Below are 18080 nucleotides of genomic sequence, written 5' to 3'. Positions count from 1 at the left end.
GTTATTATTTTGAACAAGGAAGTATTAGCGATAATCAAGCAAAAGATGTCCATATGATGATCGTAATACAACGCAATCAAATACCCCGAGAGGAATATAGGATTTCATTTTAACCGTAATCCTCCCAGCTATCTCCATTTAGCCACCACCAAATCGCACATGTCAAACAGCATCGCTATAGGCATCTCAATACTGCCCGCCATTTGGCCACCAGAACTAAGGTGTTCATCAATGATGCATGTTAATACAGGAACTCCAATGAGATCAACTTCCCCACCAACGTTAAATTAATATCAAAGGATGAAAAGAAAGAGAGACTTCCATGCAGGGCTGCGTGCTGGGTCATGTGGAGAATTCCCAGGCTCATTTGTGGTCTGCTTTTTCATATTGCGGCTAGTGGCAGTGATTTAACTGCGAAGGAAACGGCGGTACCATGAAGGAGGGGTCATTGGGGAGGAGTAATAATTGCTGTACCGTTAGTGGCGCTTTTTCCGTTTGGTCCCAGCTGATGATCACTTTAGTCATCTTTTTGGCAAGGCTACTCTCGTATGAAAAAATTATTCCTCTGTGTATTTCTTTACAACCAAACCATGACATCGTTCTCTTTATATTACTCAGTCCACCTTCGATATTAAAGAGGTAAATGTTATTATGCTTTACATATCACATTGATATCAACAACAACAACATCAAGCGTTCGGTAGTACTAGTATTCCCATTGCAACCAAAACAAAAATTAATTCCACGCACGATCATGAGCGGTCCCGTTCCTCCAAGTAGTACATGTAGCACTTCTCCACCATCGCTTTTCATTTTTCTCATAGGTCTGGGGTAGATTGTGGTACCATGTGGCTAGGTGTGCGACGACGATTTCATTTACACGGTATAATATGAATCATGCAGGATTATGGGAGATAGTAGGTTTTTAATATGGGTGGCCTCCTTGCCAACGTAAATTGTTATGCTTCCTATATATCGATTAAATTGGATAATGACACGTTTAGATAGTTCATGGTACGAAATGAAAAGAGATCTGATTTTCCTTAAACCGCTGATGTGATGCCGCCCACACAGAAAGCTTTTTATTCTCCTTCGTCACGCTCATAAAAAAGAGGGAAACGTTTACCGTACCTGACATTCAATCTAGCCGTTCGCTAAGTGACACAAAAAGGGAAAATTAGTCCCGTTATACAGTACGTTAGATATCCCGTTCTGAACGCTTAGCCATCGAAAACTACCTACATCAATACAGTGAGTTGCACAACATATTGCAATTCGTATATAAAGCCCCAAAGTTTCATTCAGAATAACTCCATACATTGGAGCAATACACACAAATGGTTCTCAAAGCCTGTGCACTTTCACTGTTTCTTTGCGCAACCGCATTTGCTGCCCCAACCAAGCAGCCAGCTCTGGTAGCTCGAGCTGGTACTTCATGCAGCACCACTTTATCACCCTCCGTATTCTCGGGTGAAATGTGGATTGACACCATCGGGCACAACGGTACCGCCGTGTATGGCCCATCAGGCTATACTGTCTATCGTAATGTCATGGATTACGGTTGTAAAGGTGATGGTGTCACTGACGATACCGCCTGTATCAATAGTGCCATCTCTTCTGGCGGTCGCTGTGGCAGTGGCTGCAGTCAATCCACTACCACACCAGCTTTGGTCTACTTCCCGGCCGGAAAGTACTTGATCTCCTCACCCATTGTCTTGTATTACTATACCCAAATGGTTGGAAATGCTCTGAACCCTCCAACTTTGCTCATGGCTCCCGCCTTCAGTGGTATTGGTTTGATTGATAGTGATCCTTATGGTGCTAACGGAAATTGGTATGGCGATACCAATAACTTCTATCGCCAAGTGAGAAACTTCATTATCGATTTGACTAAGACTCCCGCAACTTCCGCTTCTACTGGTATTCATTGGCAAGTTGCCCAGGCAACATCTCTGACCAACATCGTCTTCCAAATGTCTACTGCTTCAAACACTGCTCACCAAGGTGTTTGGATGGAAAATGGTTCTGGAGGTTTCATGTCTGACTTGGTCTTCAACGGAGGAAAGTTCGCCATGTGGGTTGGAAATCAACAGTTCACTTCTAGAAACTTGACCATGAACAACTGTCAAACTGCTGTCTACATGAACTGGAACTGGGCTTGGACCTTCAAGACTCTCAACATTAACAACTGTGCTCTCGGTCTCGATATGACTGCTGGAGGTTCTTCTGCTCAAGCCGTTGGAAGTGTTACTTTGCTCGATGCTACTATCACCAACACTCCCATTGGTGTGCTTACAGGAACCACTTCATCTTCTCAAAACAAAACCTCTGGATCATTGATCCTTGACAACGCTGTCACCTCAAATGTTCCTATTATTGTTAAGGGAAGCACTGGTAACACTATTTTGGCTGGAAGCACTGGTAGCAAGACAGTTGCTTCTTGGGGTCAAGGTAGTTTGTATAGCTCAACATCTGGTACTGGTGCATTTAACCAAAACACTTTGACTGCTCCCACAAAGAGTTCCAGTCTCTTGGCTTCTAATGGAAAATTCTTCGAGCGTCCCCGTCCTCAATATGAGAACTATCCTGTTTCAAGCTTTGTCTCTGTTAAGGGTGGGTATCACAACAGTAAAGGTGGTAATTGACTGTACCGCGGTGACTGACCATTTTTTCTCACACAGCATATTCCGCAAAGGGTGATGGTAGCACTGATGATACTGCCGCCATTCAAAATGTTCTTAATATGTTTGCTGGTTGCAAAATTATTTACTTCCCTGCTGGTTCCTATATCATCTCTAGCACCGTCACTATACCTGCTGGTTCTCGTATTGTCGGTGAAGGCTGGTCTGTCTTGATGGCGTCTGGTTCAGCCTTTTCATCTGCTTCAAACCCACAGCCTATGCTCAAAGTCGGTAACTCTGGAGATACTGGCACTGCTGAACTTACAGACCTTATGTTCTCTACCAAGGGACCTCAGCCTGGTGCTATCCTTGTTCAATGGAATATTCGCGATCCTTCTGGTACCCAAGGTGCCAGTGGAATGTGGGATTGCCACTTCCGTATTGGAGGTGCTGCTGGAACTAACATGCAAAGCGCTCAATGCCCTGCCGGTTCAACTTCCACATCCGCTTGCACAGGCGCTTACATGCAAATGCAACTTACCGCATCATCTTCTGCATACCTGGAAAATGTTTGGGCATGGACCGCTGATCATGACCTTGACGGTGCGAACCAAGTCAGCATTTACACTGGTCGCGGTATTTTGATCGAATCCACCAATGGTCCCGTCTGGTTGTACGGAACTGCATCAGAGCACAATGTAAGAGTAGATATTGATAATGTGCTGCGCATACGATCAGTGGACTAACTTTTTACCTTCAGGTTCTTTACCAATATCAGATCGCATCCGCCAAGAATGTCTTGATGGCTATGATTCAAACTGAAACTCCATACTACCAACCTGCACCACCTGCACCACAGCCTTTCTCCGTAAACTCTGCACTTTCTGATCCAACATTCTCTAACTGCGCTGCTGGTTCCAACACTTGTGCTATGGCCTGGGGATTGCGTATTGTTAATTCCGCTGATGTCTACGTCTATGGTGCTGGACTTTACAACTTCTTCTACAACTACGACCAGTCTTGTCTCGCTACCGGAACCTGCCAGGATGCTATGGTAGATTTGGAGAATAACAGCGGAAACGTCTATTTCTACAATCTTAACACCAAGGCAGCAGTCAACATGGTCACAAGCAATGGTGTTTCCCTTGCTAAGAACAACGATAACTACAATGGATTCTGCTCCACTGTCAACGCTTTCTTGGCTCAGATTTCCACTGGAAACAGCTCAGGTGGCAGCAGCGGAACAACCACTTCAGCATCTTCCACTACCACTACCAAGGCTACCACCACTACTAAGGCTACCACTACTACTACTACAACTACTACTACCAGCGCAGCTACTACTACTGCTGGAACTTGCGGTTGCAGTAGCGGTCTATCATGCTGCGGTTCTCAATGCTACAACCCCAGCCAGTACGTATGCTACGGTACCAACTTGTGTCCCTCCGGATACCAAATCTGCGGTAAGTCATAGAAACATATCTGCTCCTTGCTTGATGCCCTTATATTAACTAAAACATTTTTTTATCGCAATAGGTACCGCCTGCTATTTGACCACTCAATACTCTTGCAGCAACGGAAACTTGGTTCCCGTTTAATTCTGAGTATAGTGCTTAGTTTTGGCTTACCAGCCTATGTTAACTTATTATAGGTGTATCAAATGTAACCCATATATATATATATTTTAAAAGACATGACACTTTTGCCATAAAAATTAAAGAGTTGAAGAACAGTTTCGATACAAGTTACACTTGTATTTCATGCCCAAGTTCATAAGTCATGGTTTATTGCGTGGACCACGTCATTTTAACGAAAACGCTGAAGTTTAGCACTGGGTTGAGAAAACGGTGGAATAACGCCGACATACCCTCGATCGAAAATTGGAACCACTCTCGTTACGCTGCGATAATGTGTATAAAGTCATAAGTTGACGGCCAGTGAAGAGGAATGTTCACAATATCTTCAGCATATGAAACGAGGCAGACGATCTTCATGGATGAAAAAACCTTCACTTGATGCACCTTTCAAGTGATCTATTATCTTCTCGAAGGAGACGGAGTATAACCTGTCAACAAGCTCGTGGACACGGCGGTCGAAAATGCCGACAAAAAGGCTTGTGCACTACGAGCCCGGATATCTTGAGTCGAGCAAGATACGCCGGACTATAGACAGGAAATAACGACTTGGACGCTTCGATCTGCATGGACTGAGCGCGTCCTGAATACAAAAAGCTAGATATAATGCACCAAAAATTGATGCCAAGTATACGAAACTACAAAGCTCTCCTGTTTAGAGAAGTACAGGTGTCACGTTCTCACCCCTCTTCGGTCGGTTTTTTTTATATTCTCTCCTGTATAGATGTAGAGGTAATCCAACATAACGTTTTGGAATGGGAAAGGCGAGATGGATGACAATGTCGAAGAAAATAAGCTATTTTTCTTTTAATCTTATACAATACGCACTAACTTAGCATGTGGGGCCTTCTCATGCATTTGTCACGGTGTGGCAGATAAGGCTTGCTCGTCGCGGAACATCATTCGCTTGATTGGAACGCCGCCGCGCAAATAAAAACCGGCTGTCAAGCGCATTTGCCGGATCAACCACTTTTTCTTTTTACGTTTATTTTACTGTCATGTCTGTCAAGTCTCTACCAAGATTGCAAGGCAAGGTCGCTATCGTCACCGGTGCTGGAGGGTGAGTGACTTTATCTAGTACGATTGAGCGCAGTATATGATGTCCGCCGTATTTGCTCACACCTCGCCGACCTACTCTACCTCATTCTTTTTAAATAGCGGTATCGGACGAGAGTCTGCTATCCTCTTCGCTCGCGAGGGTGCCAAGGTTGTGTGTGCGGATATCAACCTTGAAGGCGCACAGGTTACGGTTGACAAGATTACAGAGCTTTTTGGAGAGGGAAACGCGATTGCATTCAAAGCTAACGTTGCCAAGGAAGAGGAGGTCAAGGCGCTAGTGGATGCTGCTGTTGAAAAGTATGGCAAGTTGAACGTCATGTTCAACAACGCTGGCATCATGCACCCTGCTGACGATAACGCTCTCAACACCGAGCAAAGTATTTGGTATGTGTTATAAATATACGCGTGAGAAAATTGTGTACCTTCGCCATGTGTAGCTGACAGCCCCTTATGATATGTTATGTAGGGATTTAACTATGGATATCAATGTGAAGGGTGTTTGGTTCGGATGCAAGTACGCTATCTTGGCTATGCGCAAGTGTGGTGGTGGTTCCATCATCAACACTGCAAGCTTTGTGGCCATCATGGGTGCCGCAACGCCTCAATTGGCATGTAAGTTGGCTTAGCTATGGAGCATATAGACAGCATTTTGCTGCCGATATCTTACGATTATCCATGTTACCTATAGATACCGCATCCAAGGGTGCTGTTTTAGCCATGACGTGAGTTTGCAGCACTATATGAATCTAGTAATCGGCCCGATGGGACTAACTTCAAACTCCTTCTTAGTCGTGAGTTAGCCATGGTTCACGCGCGAGAAAACATCCGTTTCAATTCTCTATGCCCTGGCCCTATTCGTACTCCTCTCTTGATGGATTTCCTCAATACACCTGAGAAGAAAAACAGACGTTTGGTTCATGTTCCTATGGGAAGATTTGGTAAGTGTGCAACTGTCGACGTTTGACGGTTAGAAGTTAAACTAAGTGACTGTGCAATCGATAGGTGAACCAATTGAGCAGGCTCAAGGCGCACTCTTCCTTGCTTCTGACGAAAGTAGCTTCGTAACCGGTACAGATTTCAAGGTAGATGGTGGACTTTGCGCAGCATATGTTGTAAGTATTTGGTATGCGTGCAGCTGACTTGATCGGTTTATCATCATTCTAACATTTGCGATAGACTCCTGAAGGCGAACCCGTCGGTGAAGCCCCAAAGAACTTTGTTGCATAGATGTGTAGCAACTATAAATTGAAAATAAATGGATAATTACGGATGTTCAATGACACATACTTCAACCTGCTCAGCATAAGTCTCTGGTTGGTGCCCATGGTGTTGGACCAGATCAGTCGTGTCAGTCACGTGCAGCAAGCAACCCAAAAAAGTACGTGGCGAGGTTATGTTTGAAGTCGTGCCTGCCTATACCTTGTCCGACCGAATCTCGGAAAATGGAGACGCCTGTCATATATTATGATAGGGCAGAGTACATAGAAACCGTTAGTACTTTGATTTCAGACCTTATTCACGTTTATCATCCTACTCATTTCCCAAAATTAGGACACTGGCAATAAAGTCAGTCGAAAGTCTGTCATTTGCGGCAGCCAAAATATTATTCTTGGTGGCAAGGTACAATCTGCTTCCTTCTGAGCTCCCAATCTGAAAATGCGAATACTAATCTTCTGTCTTAGACCATTATTCAAACAGGATGTGTTATCAGAGGCGATTTGCGTAGAACCGGCGGAGGACACACGGTGGTTGTGGCTATTGGTCGATACTGCTTGTTAGCACATGGTTCAATAATTCGACCGCCGTACAAGACCTACAAGGGTATATTTAGCTACTATCCTATGAAGATCGGTGACCATGTAACCATTGGAGAAGGAAGCATAGTACAAGCAGCGACTATTGGATCCTATGTTACGATCGGCAAGAATTGTGTAATTGTAAGGCCTCAGGACGCGAAGCCGCCGGTTTACACGAACTTCCGTCGGAAGACTCACTAATCTGGCTTTCCTTTTGCAGGGTCGATTCGCCATCATAAAGGATTGTTGTTGCATTGCAGACAACACAATTATACCACCCAACACTGTTGTACCATCGTTCTCGATTTACGATGGATCACCAGGTGAGCATAGCATTAAGCATAGGCGATTTGCCCCAATTTCAAGTTATTTATACATTTAATTCTACAGGGGCATATAGAGATGAACTTCCAGAGTGCACACAGGAACTATATGAGCTGAAGACAAAGGACTATTATGCAAAATTTACACCTAGAGACTGATAATTAATCATAGTATACCAGCCCACTGTCACGATGTAAATTATTTCCAGATGCCAATTGTAAAAAAGATCAGAAAAGCACCAAGAGGCGAACGCATTATGATTGCTGAAAAGAGCATCTCAGATTGGACGTGAAACGTTATTACCTTTGATCACTCGGTAAAGTCGGGCCTCAGCGGACTTTCTATCCGCTGCGCAAACCCGTCCTCATTGTACTGATTTTCATCTGCTGTGAACCCTAAGGGCGTTGAAAAAGCACTTGCAATTGGATAATGATCTATTTTGAAGCGAAAAAGCTTAAATTCGATTTTCGTCGTCTTTATAAAGATTATGGCGTCTCTGTTTTTAGTAAACCGCCTCAACTTGTGCGATGTAGTGTGGCTCAGGTTGAAGCTGTTATATTTAGGAAACGATGCACCTTCCACGCTGCTAGCTTTTACCGAGTATTGGTCTATTACTTACTTTATTACCTTTTGTCTCATTGTATTTCCTTGGTCGCCAATTCAAGTCATGTCTAGTCCTAAAGGATCACCGCAGCAGATTCCTCTGATACAATCCCAACGCACAGACGAGGCACCATTCCATTCCATCAACATACCCACTACTCCAGGAGAGCGTTCAAGGACCGGCACTTTTGATCAAAAAGACTGCAGGATTTGTCTGATGTTGAGCAACGAAAACGACCATCAAACCACGGCATTTGACCCACTTATCCGGCCATGTCTGTGCAAAGGATCAATGGCTTACGTACACTTGCAATGCTTGCAACGCTGGCGAAAAGAAAGTCTTAAAAACCAATTCACCTGCGAAGTGTGTCATTACCAGTACAACTTACAACGACCTTTCTGGGCAAATGTGATAGGCTCATCTTTCCTGAAGATTTTCATCACCATTGTGCTTGTCCTCGCCATTATAGTTGTGCTCTCGTACCTCGTCAAGGTCATTGATGTGTATGCAGTTCACCACTACCCCAACCCTCAAGATCCCAACTGGCTTAGTTGGCACGGGACGATAGTCATAATGTGGCTGGATAGGTTTTACGTTTTCGTCGGTGTGTGCCTGACCGCTTTCCTCGGCTTAGTCTACATGATCGTATCGATTGTGACAAAGCCTAGTGGCAGCTTACCGACGACCATGCCATTTTGTGGGTGTTTTGGACCAATGGATTATGGAGCTGCCGCCATCATATTCATCGTTCTATTTGGAATCATGGCTGCTGCTACCGGTGTTTTCCAATTAGTACATAACTTGCTATCAAAATTGTTGAACCGAGCCCAGGAGCGTATTCTTGAGGTGACAGAGGCTTGAGCTTACCTGGAGTAGGCGTTGGATCTTTGTCAAACAGCAATCTGCCATATACATATGCATACAAATATCTCAGTCAGCGACAGAACGATCACATCGTTATCGTTCTTGGTGTGAAGGAGACATTGCAAAAACTACACTGGAAGTCATTAAGTGCATGTTACAAAAGTGCATTTTAATTCGATAATACTCTATAAACAACTCCCGAGTACGGGTAATAAAAAAAGGAAATGAAAAAAGTAAAATATTGGATTCCATATTTAAGCCAAAGTGCCGAGCACCAAAGCAAGAAGAGCCATTCTAACGTAAAGTCCGTAACGCATTTGACGGAAGTAAGCGGCTCTTTGATCGAAATCAACTTCAGGGTCAATTTCATTGACACGGGGCAAAGGATGCATGAGAATCATTTGAGACTTGGCCTTGGACAAGACGTTGTTGTTGATGATGTATGCATCCTTGACGCGATTGTACTCCTCTTCGTTGGTGAATCGTTCCTTCTGAACACGAGTCATGTAGAGAACATCAGTCTCACCAATGACATCATCCAAGCTAGTGTACTCGTTCATCTTGACACCAGAGCGGGAGAGCTCAGTCTTGACATCGTCGGGCAAACGAAGAGATTCGGGAGCAACGAAGTTCAAGGTGACTTGGTAGTAAGCCAAGATGCGAACAAGAGAGTGAACAGTACGTCCGTTCTTCAAGTCACCAACAAGAGTGATAGTCAAACCATTGACAGTACCCAATTCTTCACGAATGGTGAAGACATCCAAGAAAGCTTGAGTAGGGTGTTCGCCAATACCGTCACCAGCATTGATGATAGGAACCTTGCTGTACTTGGCAGCGACGTCAGCAGAACCAGGTTGAGGATGACGAAGGACAATGAGATCACCATAGCAACCAAGAGTGCGGACAGTATCAGCCAAGGATTCACCCTTTTGAACAGATGAAGTGGTACCACTGACAGAAACAACTTGACCTCCGAGACGAAGCATAGCAGCTTCGAAAGATGAAGAGGTGCGAGTGGAAGCTTCGAAGAACATGGTGGTCATAACACGGCCTTGCATCAAGTTGATAGATCCATATCGTTGAACCAAAGTTCTCATCTCAGCAGCAACACCAAAGAGCATGTGCAAATCATTGCGGTCGAATTGCTTAGAGCGAAGGATATGCTTGCGGTAGAAGGGAGATCGGCTAACCAAGCGAGCCAAGGAAGCAGAGATCTCATAACTATCAGCGCTCTGGTAAGGAACGAGTTGATCATCGCTGGCCTTGAGGGGCTCGTTGTCAGCTTGAGGACCAACAACGTCAGACTTCTCGCGCTTAACATCCTTAGGAGCTCTGACGGGAGTCTTGGAGGACTTGAGGCTGTGGGAAAGAGCAGAAACGTTGCGACCTTCCTTGCCTTGAGAGATGTTGGATCCATCCAAGAAGAGAGTGGTACCACGGAGAACAACACGATGGACTGATCCGCTCATGGGCTTTCCAGCAAATGGAGACCAAACCTTGTTGTCAACAGGAGTGACATGGACACGGTCGATTTCAACCTCGATGTAAGTATCGGGTTGAGGAGACAATCCAAAGATGCGGCTTGGGTTGTCATGCATGCGCTCCTCAATGTCTTGAAGAGTGAGCTTGCCTTGGCTGACAGCAGTAAGCAAAAGAGGAAGAGCATCAGCGACACCAGTGGTGGCAGAAGCAGACTTTCCGAGCTCCTTAGCAAGGTTATAAGGCAAAGAGCCAACAGAGAAACAGTCAATGCTGCTGAGGTTCTTCCAGATGGCGGCTTGGTCACGCTCAGTTGGCAACAACTTGGAGCCAGTCTCCTCAGCGGTCAAAAAGAGCGAGTAGACGGCAACATCACAAGTAATAGCCAGACCCTTTTCCTTACTCATGCGAATCAAACCAAGATCATCCTTGTTGGTGACGTTGGAAACGTGGACAGGACGGCTGTGCAAGCTGGCAAGCAACAAGATAGAGGCGAGATCGGTACCCTTGGCATCAGTGACAATAGGGCTGCCAGATGGCCATGAGGTGAACAGAGAATCAACAACAGAGATCTTTCCAGATCCAATCTTCTCGGTAAGAGCATAGAGAGCGGAAGCTTGATCATCATTAGATGTGAGCTCCTCAGCGTTCTCAGCAGTACCAGCAATGTTCAACAAGTAGTCGATATGAGCCTTATCACGGACATATGCGGTAACATCAGCCAAAGTCTTGGTAGAGTCAACACCGTCAGGAATGGCAGAAATGGTGGTGAAACCGCCATCAACAGAAGCCTTGGTGACATCTTCGAAGTCTTCCTTAGCAGGGACAAAGGCACCAACGTTGAAAAGACCAGGCAAGATAGCACTGGTGTGGCTAGTCTTGTAATCAACACTGCTAATCTCGAAAGGCTTCTTGCGAGCAAGTGCCTCAATGAAGAGCTTGGCGCACTTGACGTTAGTGAGAAGAGGAATGGAGTAGTCAACAGCCATACGACGAGACTTGTAACCCTTAGACATGTAAGAGGCAGGACGACGGAATCTGTTGCGAGATGGCAAGTTGATGTACATATCAATCAAGTTGTTGGATAAATGCTGTTGAAGAGAGTATTCGGCCTTCATCTTGTCATCACCGGCACCTTCCAAAGTCTCAAGATACTTGACAGGGATCTCATGCTCCTGAATAAAATCGGCAGTACCAGAAGTGGCAAAAATGTTGTAACCCATCTCGTGGAGTTTCTTGATAGAAGGCAACATCTCTTGCTTCTCCTTGAAGGAACCAATAGAAAGAAGGATGTTCTTCTTGGGAAGAGTGAAGCCAGTAGCAAGAAGAGACTTGAGGTAAGCATCATACTTATCAGTACCGAAACAGGCAACTTCACCAGTAGAAGCCATCTCAACACCAAGGACAGGATCAGCACCAGAAAGACGGCTGAAAGAGAACTGAGGAACCTTGATACCAACATAGTTCTTGGGAATGACAACCTTGGGATAAGGAGTAACCGGCAGGCCAAGCATGGCGTGGGTAGCCATCTCGATCAAGTCAACATCAAGAACCTTGGAGACGAAAGGAGTGGAACGAGCGGCACGAACGTTACATTCGATGACCTTAATTTCGTTGTTCTTGGCAATGAACTGAATGTTGAAAGGACCGGTGACGTTCAAAGCTTGACCAATCTTAGCAGTGGCAACTTCAATCTTGCGGACAGTCTCTTCATCCAAATCCTGAGGGGGAAGGACGAGAGTGGCATCACCAGAGTGAACACCAGCGTTTTCAACGTGCTCAGAGATGACATGCATGACCATCTTTCCTCCAATAGCAACAGCATCCATTTCAATTTCCTTGGCTTCCTCAATGTACTTGGAAATGACAACAGGGTATTCTCTAGAGACAGCAGCAGCCTCCTTAAGGTAGGCGTGAAGATCATCCTTGGAGAACACAACGTTCATAGCAGCACCAGACAAGACGTAAGATGGACGAACAAGGACTGGGTAACCAACGTTCTCACAGAAAGAATCAGCCTCAGTGTAACTAGTAAGTTCCTTCCAAAGGGGCTGATCAACACCAATCTTGTCACAGAGACGAGAGAACTTGTATCTGTTTTCAGCACTGTCAATCATTTCGGGAGAAGTACCAAGGATCTTGACGTTCTGGCGGAACAAAGGCAAAGCGATGTTGTTGGGAGTTTGACCACCCATGGACATGATCACACCAGCGGAGTTTTCAATCTCGTAGATATCCAAGACACGTTCAAGGTTGATGTTCTCGAAGTACAGACGATCAGCTTCATCGTAATCAGTGGAAACAGTTTCAGGGTTGTAGTTAACCATGATGGTCTTGATACCCTTTTCACGGAGAGTACGGATGGCGCGGACAGCACACCAATCGAATTCGACGGAAGAACCAATACGGTAGACACCGGAACCGAGCACCATGATACCATTATCGTTGAATTCAATATCGTGCTCAACAGCGTTGTAAGTGATATACAAGTAGTTGGTGTAAGCAGGGAATTCAGCAGCAACTATAAGAAAGTGTAAATATGAGGGGTGATTTTGTAACATTTCAAACCGCCATTGAATAAATTAGCTTACCAGTATCGATCTGCTTAACGAAAGGAGTAACTCCATATTCTTGACGAATTCTGCGAACGGCAAATTCATTGCTGTTGATTTGGTTGGCAATCTGGCGATCAGAGAAACCAAGTTGCTTGGCAGCACGGAGCATGTTACCGGGAATGTTGTTAGCAGCAAATCCTCCAAGACGGTTCTCGAGATCAACAATGTGCTTCAACTTGTTCAAGAACCACTTGTCAATCTTGGTGAGTTCCCAAATACGGTCAACGGTATAACCCTTGTGCATAGCATTAGCAATAGCGAACAAACGTTGATCAGAGGGGTTGCTCAACTCGTAGTCGATGTTCTCGTCATCAATGAAGTCATTGGCAGAGAAACCAACAAGATGGTAATCAATAGCACGGATAGCCTTTTGGATGGTTTCCTCAAATGTTCTACCAACAGCCATAACCTCACCAACAGACTTCATGGAAGAAGAAAGGGCAGTGCTGACACGGTTGAACTTCTTCAAATCCCAACGAGGAATCTTGACAACGACGTAATCGAGAGAAGGCTCGAAGCAAGCACAGGTCTTCTTGGTGACACTGTTCTTAATTTCGTTCAAGGGAATACCGAGACCCAACTTGGCGGCAACGAAGGCAAGAGGGTAGCCAGTAGCCTTGGAGGCAAGAGCGGAAGAACGAGAGAGACGAGCGTTGACTTCAATGATGCAGTATTCCTTGGAGAAGGGGTTAAGAGCATACTGAATGTTACATTCACCGACAACACCAAGATGACGAATGACATTGACAGCAGTGGTACGGAGCATGTTGTAGTCTTCATCAGAAAGGGTTTGGGAAGGAGCAACGACAATGGAGTCACCAGTGTGGATACCCAAAGGATCAAAGTTCTCCATGTTACAGACAGTGATACAGTTGTCTTGGCAATCTCTGACAACTTCGTACTCAATTTCTTTCCAGCCCTTCATTGACTTTTCGATCAAAACTTGAGGAGAGGTGGCAAAGGCCTTGTTGCAGAGAGCAACAAGTTCAGGCTCATTGTTAGCGAAACCGGAACCAAGACCACCGAGAGCATAAGCAGCACGGCAAATAACGGGGTAGCCGATATTCTTGGCAGCAGCCAAAGCTTCGGGAACAGTGACAGCAGAGGCAGAGGGAGCACACTTCTCGTCAATCTCATACAAGGCTTGAGCGAAAAGATCACGATCCTCAGTAGTGATGATAGTGTCGATTTGAGTACCAAGAACCTTGACACCAAGACCTTCGAACTCATCCTTCAACTTGATACCGACGTTCAAAGCGGTCTGACCACCAAAAGTGACGTAGATACCTTCGGGCTTCTCGTATTCAATGACCTTACGGACGAAATCAGGAGTGACAGGAAGGAAGTAAACCTTGTCAGCAAGACCCTTGGAGGTTTGAATGGTGGCAATATTAGGATTGATCAAAATGGTGTAAATGCCTTCCTCCTTCAAAGCCTTGATAGCTTGAGAACCAGAGTAATCGAATTCACCAGCTTGACCGATGGAAAGACCACCGGAACCGAGAACAAGAACCTTCTTGACATAAACTCTGGGGTTACGAGCGTAGTTATCAGCCTTCAAGCCACCAGGCATGGTGACAGGAACAAGCTTGCCTTGATCAGCGCACTCCTTGGTAGTGTTGATGAAGACATCGAACAAGAATTCAGTATCTCTGGGACCGGGAGTGGATTCTGGATGGAACTGAACGGAGAAGAAGGGCAAAGTCTTGTGCATGATACCTTCGTTGGAACCATCGTTGGCATTGACAAAGAGCTCTTGGAAATCACCAGTCAAAGTGGTAGCATCAACGGCATAACCGTGGTTTTGGGAAGTGATATAGCAGCGTCCGGAGATCATGTCTGTGCATGGAATGTTGTGACCACGGTTACCGTACTTCATCTTGAGAGTCTTTGCGCCAGAGGCAAGAGCAAGAAGTTGGTGACCCAAACAGATACCAAAGATGGGCTTCTTAGCCTCCTTCAACATGGTACGAATGTGAGCAATGGTGCCTTCCACCATAGTAGGATCACCAGGACCGTTGGACAAGAACAAACCATCAAAGGTGTCAGTAGGCTCAGTAGTGAAGTCATAATCCCATGGCACGACCTTGAGTTCGACACCGCGGTTGACAAAGCAGCGGATTTGGTTGTACTTCATACCGACATCAACAGCAAGAATACGAAGAGTACGGCCACTAGCGGTCTTGACAGCCTTGGAAGGTTCAGGGCAATACAACTTTGGCTCCTTCAAAGAAACTTCAGCGACCAAGTTGCGAGTATTGGGATCAACCCATTCAACATCCTGAAGCTTGTCTGCCCAAGATGCTTGATCATCTGAAGTGGAAATACCGAAAGCAGAAGCAGCATTGTCCAAAACGGAGCTAGACTTGGGGAACAAGATCTTGGAGAGGAGAACACCTTGAGTTCTGATCTTCTTGGTCAATGCACGAGTATCAAGGCCATAGAGAGCTGGGATATCGTTCTCCTTCAACCAGGTTGCCAAGGAGGAGTGAGCCAAGTAGTGAGAGTAATCCTTTGCGTAATTACCAACAATAAGACCAGCAATGTGGATTTGGTTTGACTCAAAGTACTTTGGAATATCTTTGAGGAGATCGTCCATTTCTTCACGGGAGGGAACACCATAGTTACCAACAAGAGGGAAGGTGATGACCAAGATTTGTCCTCTGTAGGAAGGATCCGTCAAAGACTCTGGGTAGCCGACCATACCTGATTTTTATCATGTTTGAGTTTCAACATCTTTACGTCAAAGAGCCCAAAAAAAAAAAAATTTTTTTTTGGTGTGTCCGAATTTTTTGACTCACCAGTTTGGAAGACCATTTCACCAGAAATGCTTTTCTTCTCGGAACCAAAGGAGATACCTTGGTAATAAGAGCCATCTTGCAGAGCAAGTGTGGCAATGGTGAGATCCTTCTCTTCACCAGTGAATGCAGTCACGGGCTTGTGGGGTCCAGCAGGGGTCTTAGGGGTGTTACGTTGAAGAACCCGAGAGTTAGCAGCAGGAGCAGGAATGCTGTTGGCAGCAGCGGTAGCATGGGCAGTTCCAGCAGCTTCAGTAGGGGGAACAGCGAAGGACATGGTGTTGTATATGTGTATGTATAAAGATGAGATGCGAAAAGTCTAAAACAATGAAGAATGAAGGATAGTTCCTTTGTAAATTGGAGTGCAAGGTGTCTCGTAGGATGGGATAACACGAAATGACAATTGCTGCTTTTTAATAAGTAGTGAGGGTTAGTTTAGGCAATGGTACGAGGCATAACATGAAAAGGCAGGCAGGCATACTTTGTGTCTTGAGATTGAGAAGACGACGAACAGTTATTTATTTCGCAAGTAAAGCTGTCAGTCGAAGAAGGATCGAACTGAGCAGATCCGTTGTAACCCCAAAGGCGTCTACAATTTATACTTCTCTAGTCAAGAAAAAAAAAATTGTGACTGCTATGATTCACCAAGATCGCATTTTTTTTCCATCTCAACTCCGCACCCGTCAGTCACGGCCTTTTCAAACTCACTGCGGTCATAATCCCGTTGGCTTTCCACTTGATTGGGTCGGCAGTCGAACTACTACTCCAATGACGAACTGGTACCATGATAAACAGGTCAATAGGTTGCTTGCCAAACGAACTGAAAGAAATCGACTACCATACCATTTAACAAAAAAATTTTATGGGGTGTAATCCAGGCTTAGCCGGTTCAATTGAGCCACGGATGGTCCGGTAACCACATTAGATGGCATCGCGCTCTTTCATTTGTTGACCTTCCACATCTCTACGTTTATGCCACTGTGGAGCGATACCATCTATGAAATCAATATCGCGCGTGGTATACAGCATTGCATAGTTACGGCAGATGTAATTCTCGTCCCTTTCGTGTTATTACCATACAAAAATCAGTAGCCACTGGGCAATAGAAGCCTTCAGAACCCATCGCGGTTGTCTAACTCCGCTGGTCTTGATCAAATTGTTATGTTTTTGCAAATTCTTCGATTTCTTCCGTAAATGCCGTTGAAACCTGGAAATGTGATATGAAGCTCCCTCTATGCACAATGTAAATTATGTTCCGAAATGGTTATCAACAGCACATTTCAGCAGCCTAAAGTTCATTCTGTATAACCTGTATATTGTGTCGATCCATAAGAGTAGACCAAAATGTTTACTGTCGGTGCGACGAATATTGCCGGCAAATGAAAAACATTTGTCCAGATGAAAAATAATGGTCGCAAAATTCCTGAGCTTTTTTTATTTTTGCTTGAATATATCTTATTGTTTTTGGTTTGAGTCATGTAAAGGTCTATATATTACGATGATAGGCGCTATAACCTGTACGACGAGAAAGGTACGGAAGTTTATGGTTCAATGGAGGGTGTTTTAACTGAGACAATCAATCCTAATGTAGTTCTTGAAGTAAAACCGATCAAAGCATATGTAGAAAATCAAAACCGCCTGAGAAGATTGATGAAGACTAAACCCACATTGTCGGTGGACATTGGAAATTGGAAGAAAAGCTGGACATAGTCCAGTTCCTCCCGTCATATACTCAGCCGTTGGATATATGGCAAATTAGTTTATTGTTTCTTGTGCCCATCTTATATATGCATCCCGTCCTCACACTGACAAAAATAACTCAAACACATGCCGAGGCAGCTTGTTTTTTGGATGAAAGTTTCGATCTATGAAATGAACTCCAATGTGCGAGCGGAAAGTCGACGCAATGCTCCATGTTGAGCTTCGATATATAATGAACATATCTACAATACCTTTTCTGGTGGTCAGAAACCACGTCAAAGTCTTTTCCACCTCGATACTAACTATACCGCCGTGGTAATAGTAAAGAAATAAAATTTACCATATATAAGCAACCAACTTATACCTCAGTGTTTTTGAATTCTATTTATTCCCTGACATTTTATATTTAATAACTAACATCGCAGCTTTTAGATCATAATCCTCCAGCTTAAAAAAGTCTGTCAACAGCAATTTTTTCATCATTAATTGTCCTCATAATGAGACAGCCTATGAAAACAATGAAGTGTCTTCAAAGGATATTTCTAACATAACAAGGCAATATACGACTCTACATAAGTAAAATAG

The 18080-nt window shown here is 44.6% G+C and overlaps 5 protein-coding genes across 5 annotated transcripts; 4 read left to right on the top strand and 1 right to left on the bottom strand.

Annotated features, from left to right (window-relative positions):
* Window positions 1–1337: 1337 nt before the first annotated feature.
* Window positions 1338–4095, top strand: K450DRAFT_209041 (uncharacterized protein; the record flags this gene model as incomplete). The annotated part of the gene is made up of 3 exons (XM_051584770.1): window positions 1338–2613; window positions 2682–3319; window positions 3382–4095. The coding sequence occupies 3 exons, from the start codon at window positions 1338–1340 to the stop codon at window positions 4093–4095; spliced, it is 2628 nt and encodes an 875-aa protein (XP_051445355.1).
* A 1118-nt stretch (window positions 4096–5213) lies between these two features.
* Window positions 5214–6706, top strand: K450DRAFT_238104 (uncharacterized protein). The gene is made up of 7 exons (XM_051588534.1): window positions 5214–5315; window positions 5414–5698; window positions 5781–5926; window positions 6003–6036; window positions 6104–6252; window positions 6317–6426; window positions 6491–6706. The coding sequence occupies exons 1-7, from the start codon at window positions 5254–5256 to the stop codon at window positions 6539–6541; spliced, it is 837 nt and encodes a 278-aa protein (XP_051445354.1). The 5' UTR covers window positions 5214–5253; the 3' UTR covers window positions 6542–6706.
* A 1-nt stretch (window position 6707) lies between these two features.
* K450DRAFT_238096 (uncharacterized protein) lies at window positions 6708–7728 on the top strand. The gene is made up of 5 exons (XM_051588533.1): window positions 6708–6804; window positions 6866–6934; window positions 6997–7251; window positions 7331–7433; window positions 7501–7728. The coding sequence occupies exons 1-5, from the start codon at window positions 6757–6759 to the stop codon at window positions 7590–7592; spliced, it is 567 nt and encodes a 188-aa protein (XP_051445353.1). The 5' UTR covers window positions 6708–6756; the 3' UTR covers window positions 7593–7728.
* Window positions 7729–8021: 293 nt separating this feature from the next.
* Window positions 8022–9047, top strand: K450DRAFT_238095 (uncharacterized protein). The gene has a single exon (XM_051588532.1). The coding sequence runs from the start codon at window positions 8102–8104 to the stop codon at window positions 8897–8899; it is 798 nt and encodes a 265-aa protein (XP_051445352.1). The 5' UTR covers window positions 8022–8101; the 3' UTR covers window positions 8900–9047.
* A 1-nt stretch (window position 9048) lies between these two features.
* Window positions 9049–16365, bottom strand: K450DRAFT_238087 (uncharacterized protein). The gene is made up of 4 exons (XM_051588531.1): window positions 16276–16365; window positions 15798–16200; window positions 12973–15702; window positions 9049–12902 (listed from the first exon to the last, which is right to left on the bottom strand). Exons 2-4 carry the CDS (start codon window positions 16069–16071, stop codon window positions 9157–9159), a joined length of 6750 nt encoding a protein of 2249 aa, XP_051445351.1. The 5' UTR covers window positions 16072–16200; window positions 16276–16365; the 3' UTR covers window positions 9049–9156.
* Between the last annotated feature and the right edge of the window lie 1715 nt (window positions 16366–18080).

Source organism: Umbelopsis ramanniana, assembly GCF_025399195.1.
Source record: "Umbelopsis ramanniana AG unplaced genomic scaffold K450scaffold_22, whole genome shotgun sequence".
In the NCBI taxonomy this organism is placed as follows: Eukaryota; Fungi; Mucoromycota; class Umbelopsidomycetes; order Umbelopsidales; family Umbelopsidaceae; genus Umbelopsis; species Umbelopsis ramanniana.
The sequence above is the reverse complement of the archived record's forward strand: the minus strand, read 5'-3'. Positions and strand labels throughout refer to the sequence as shown.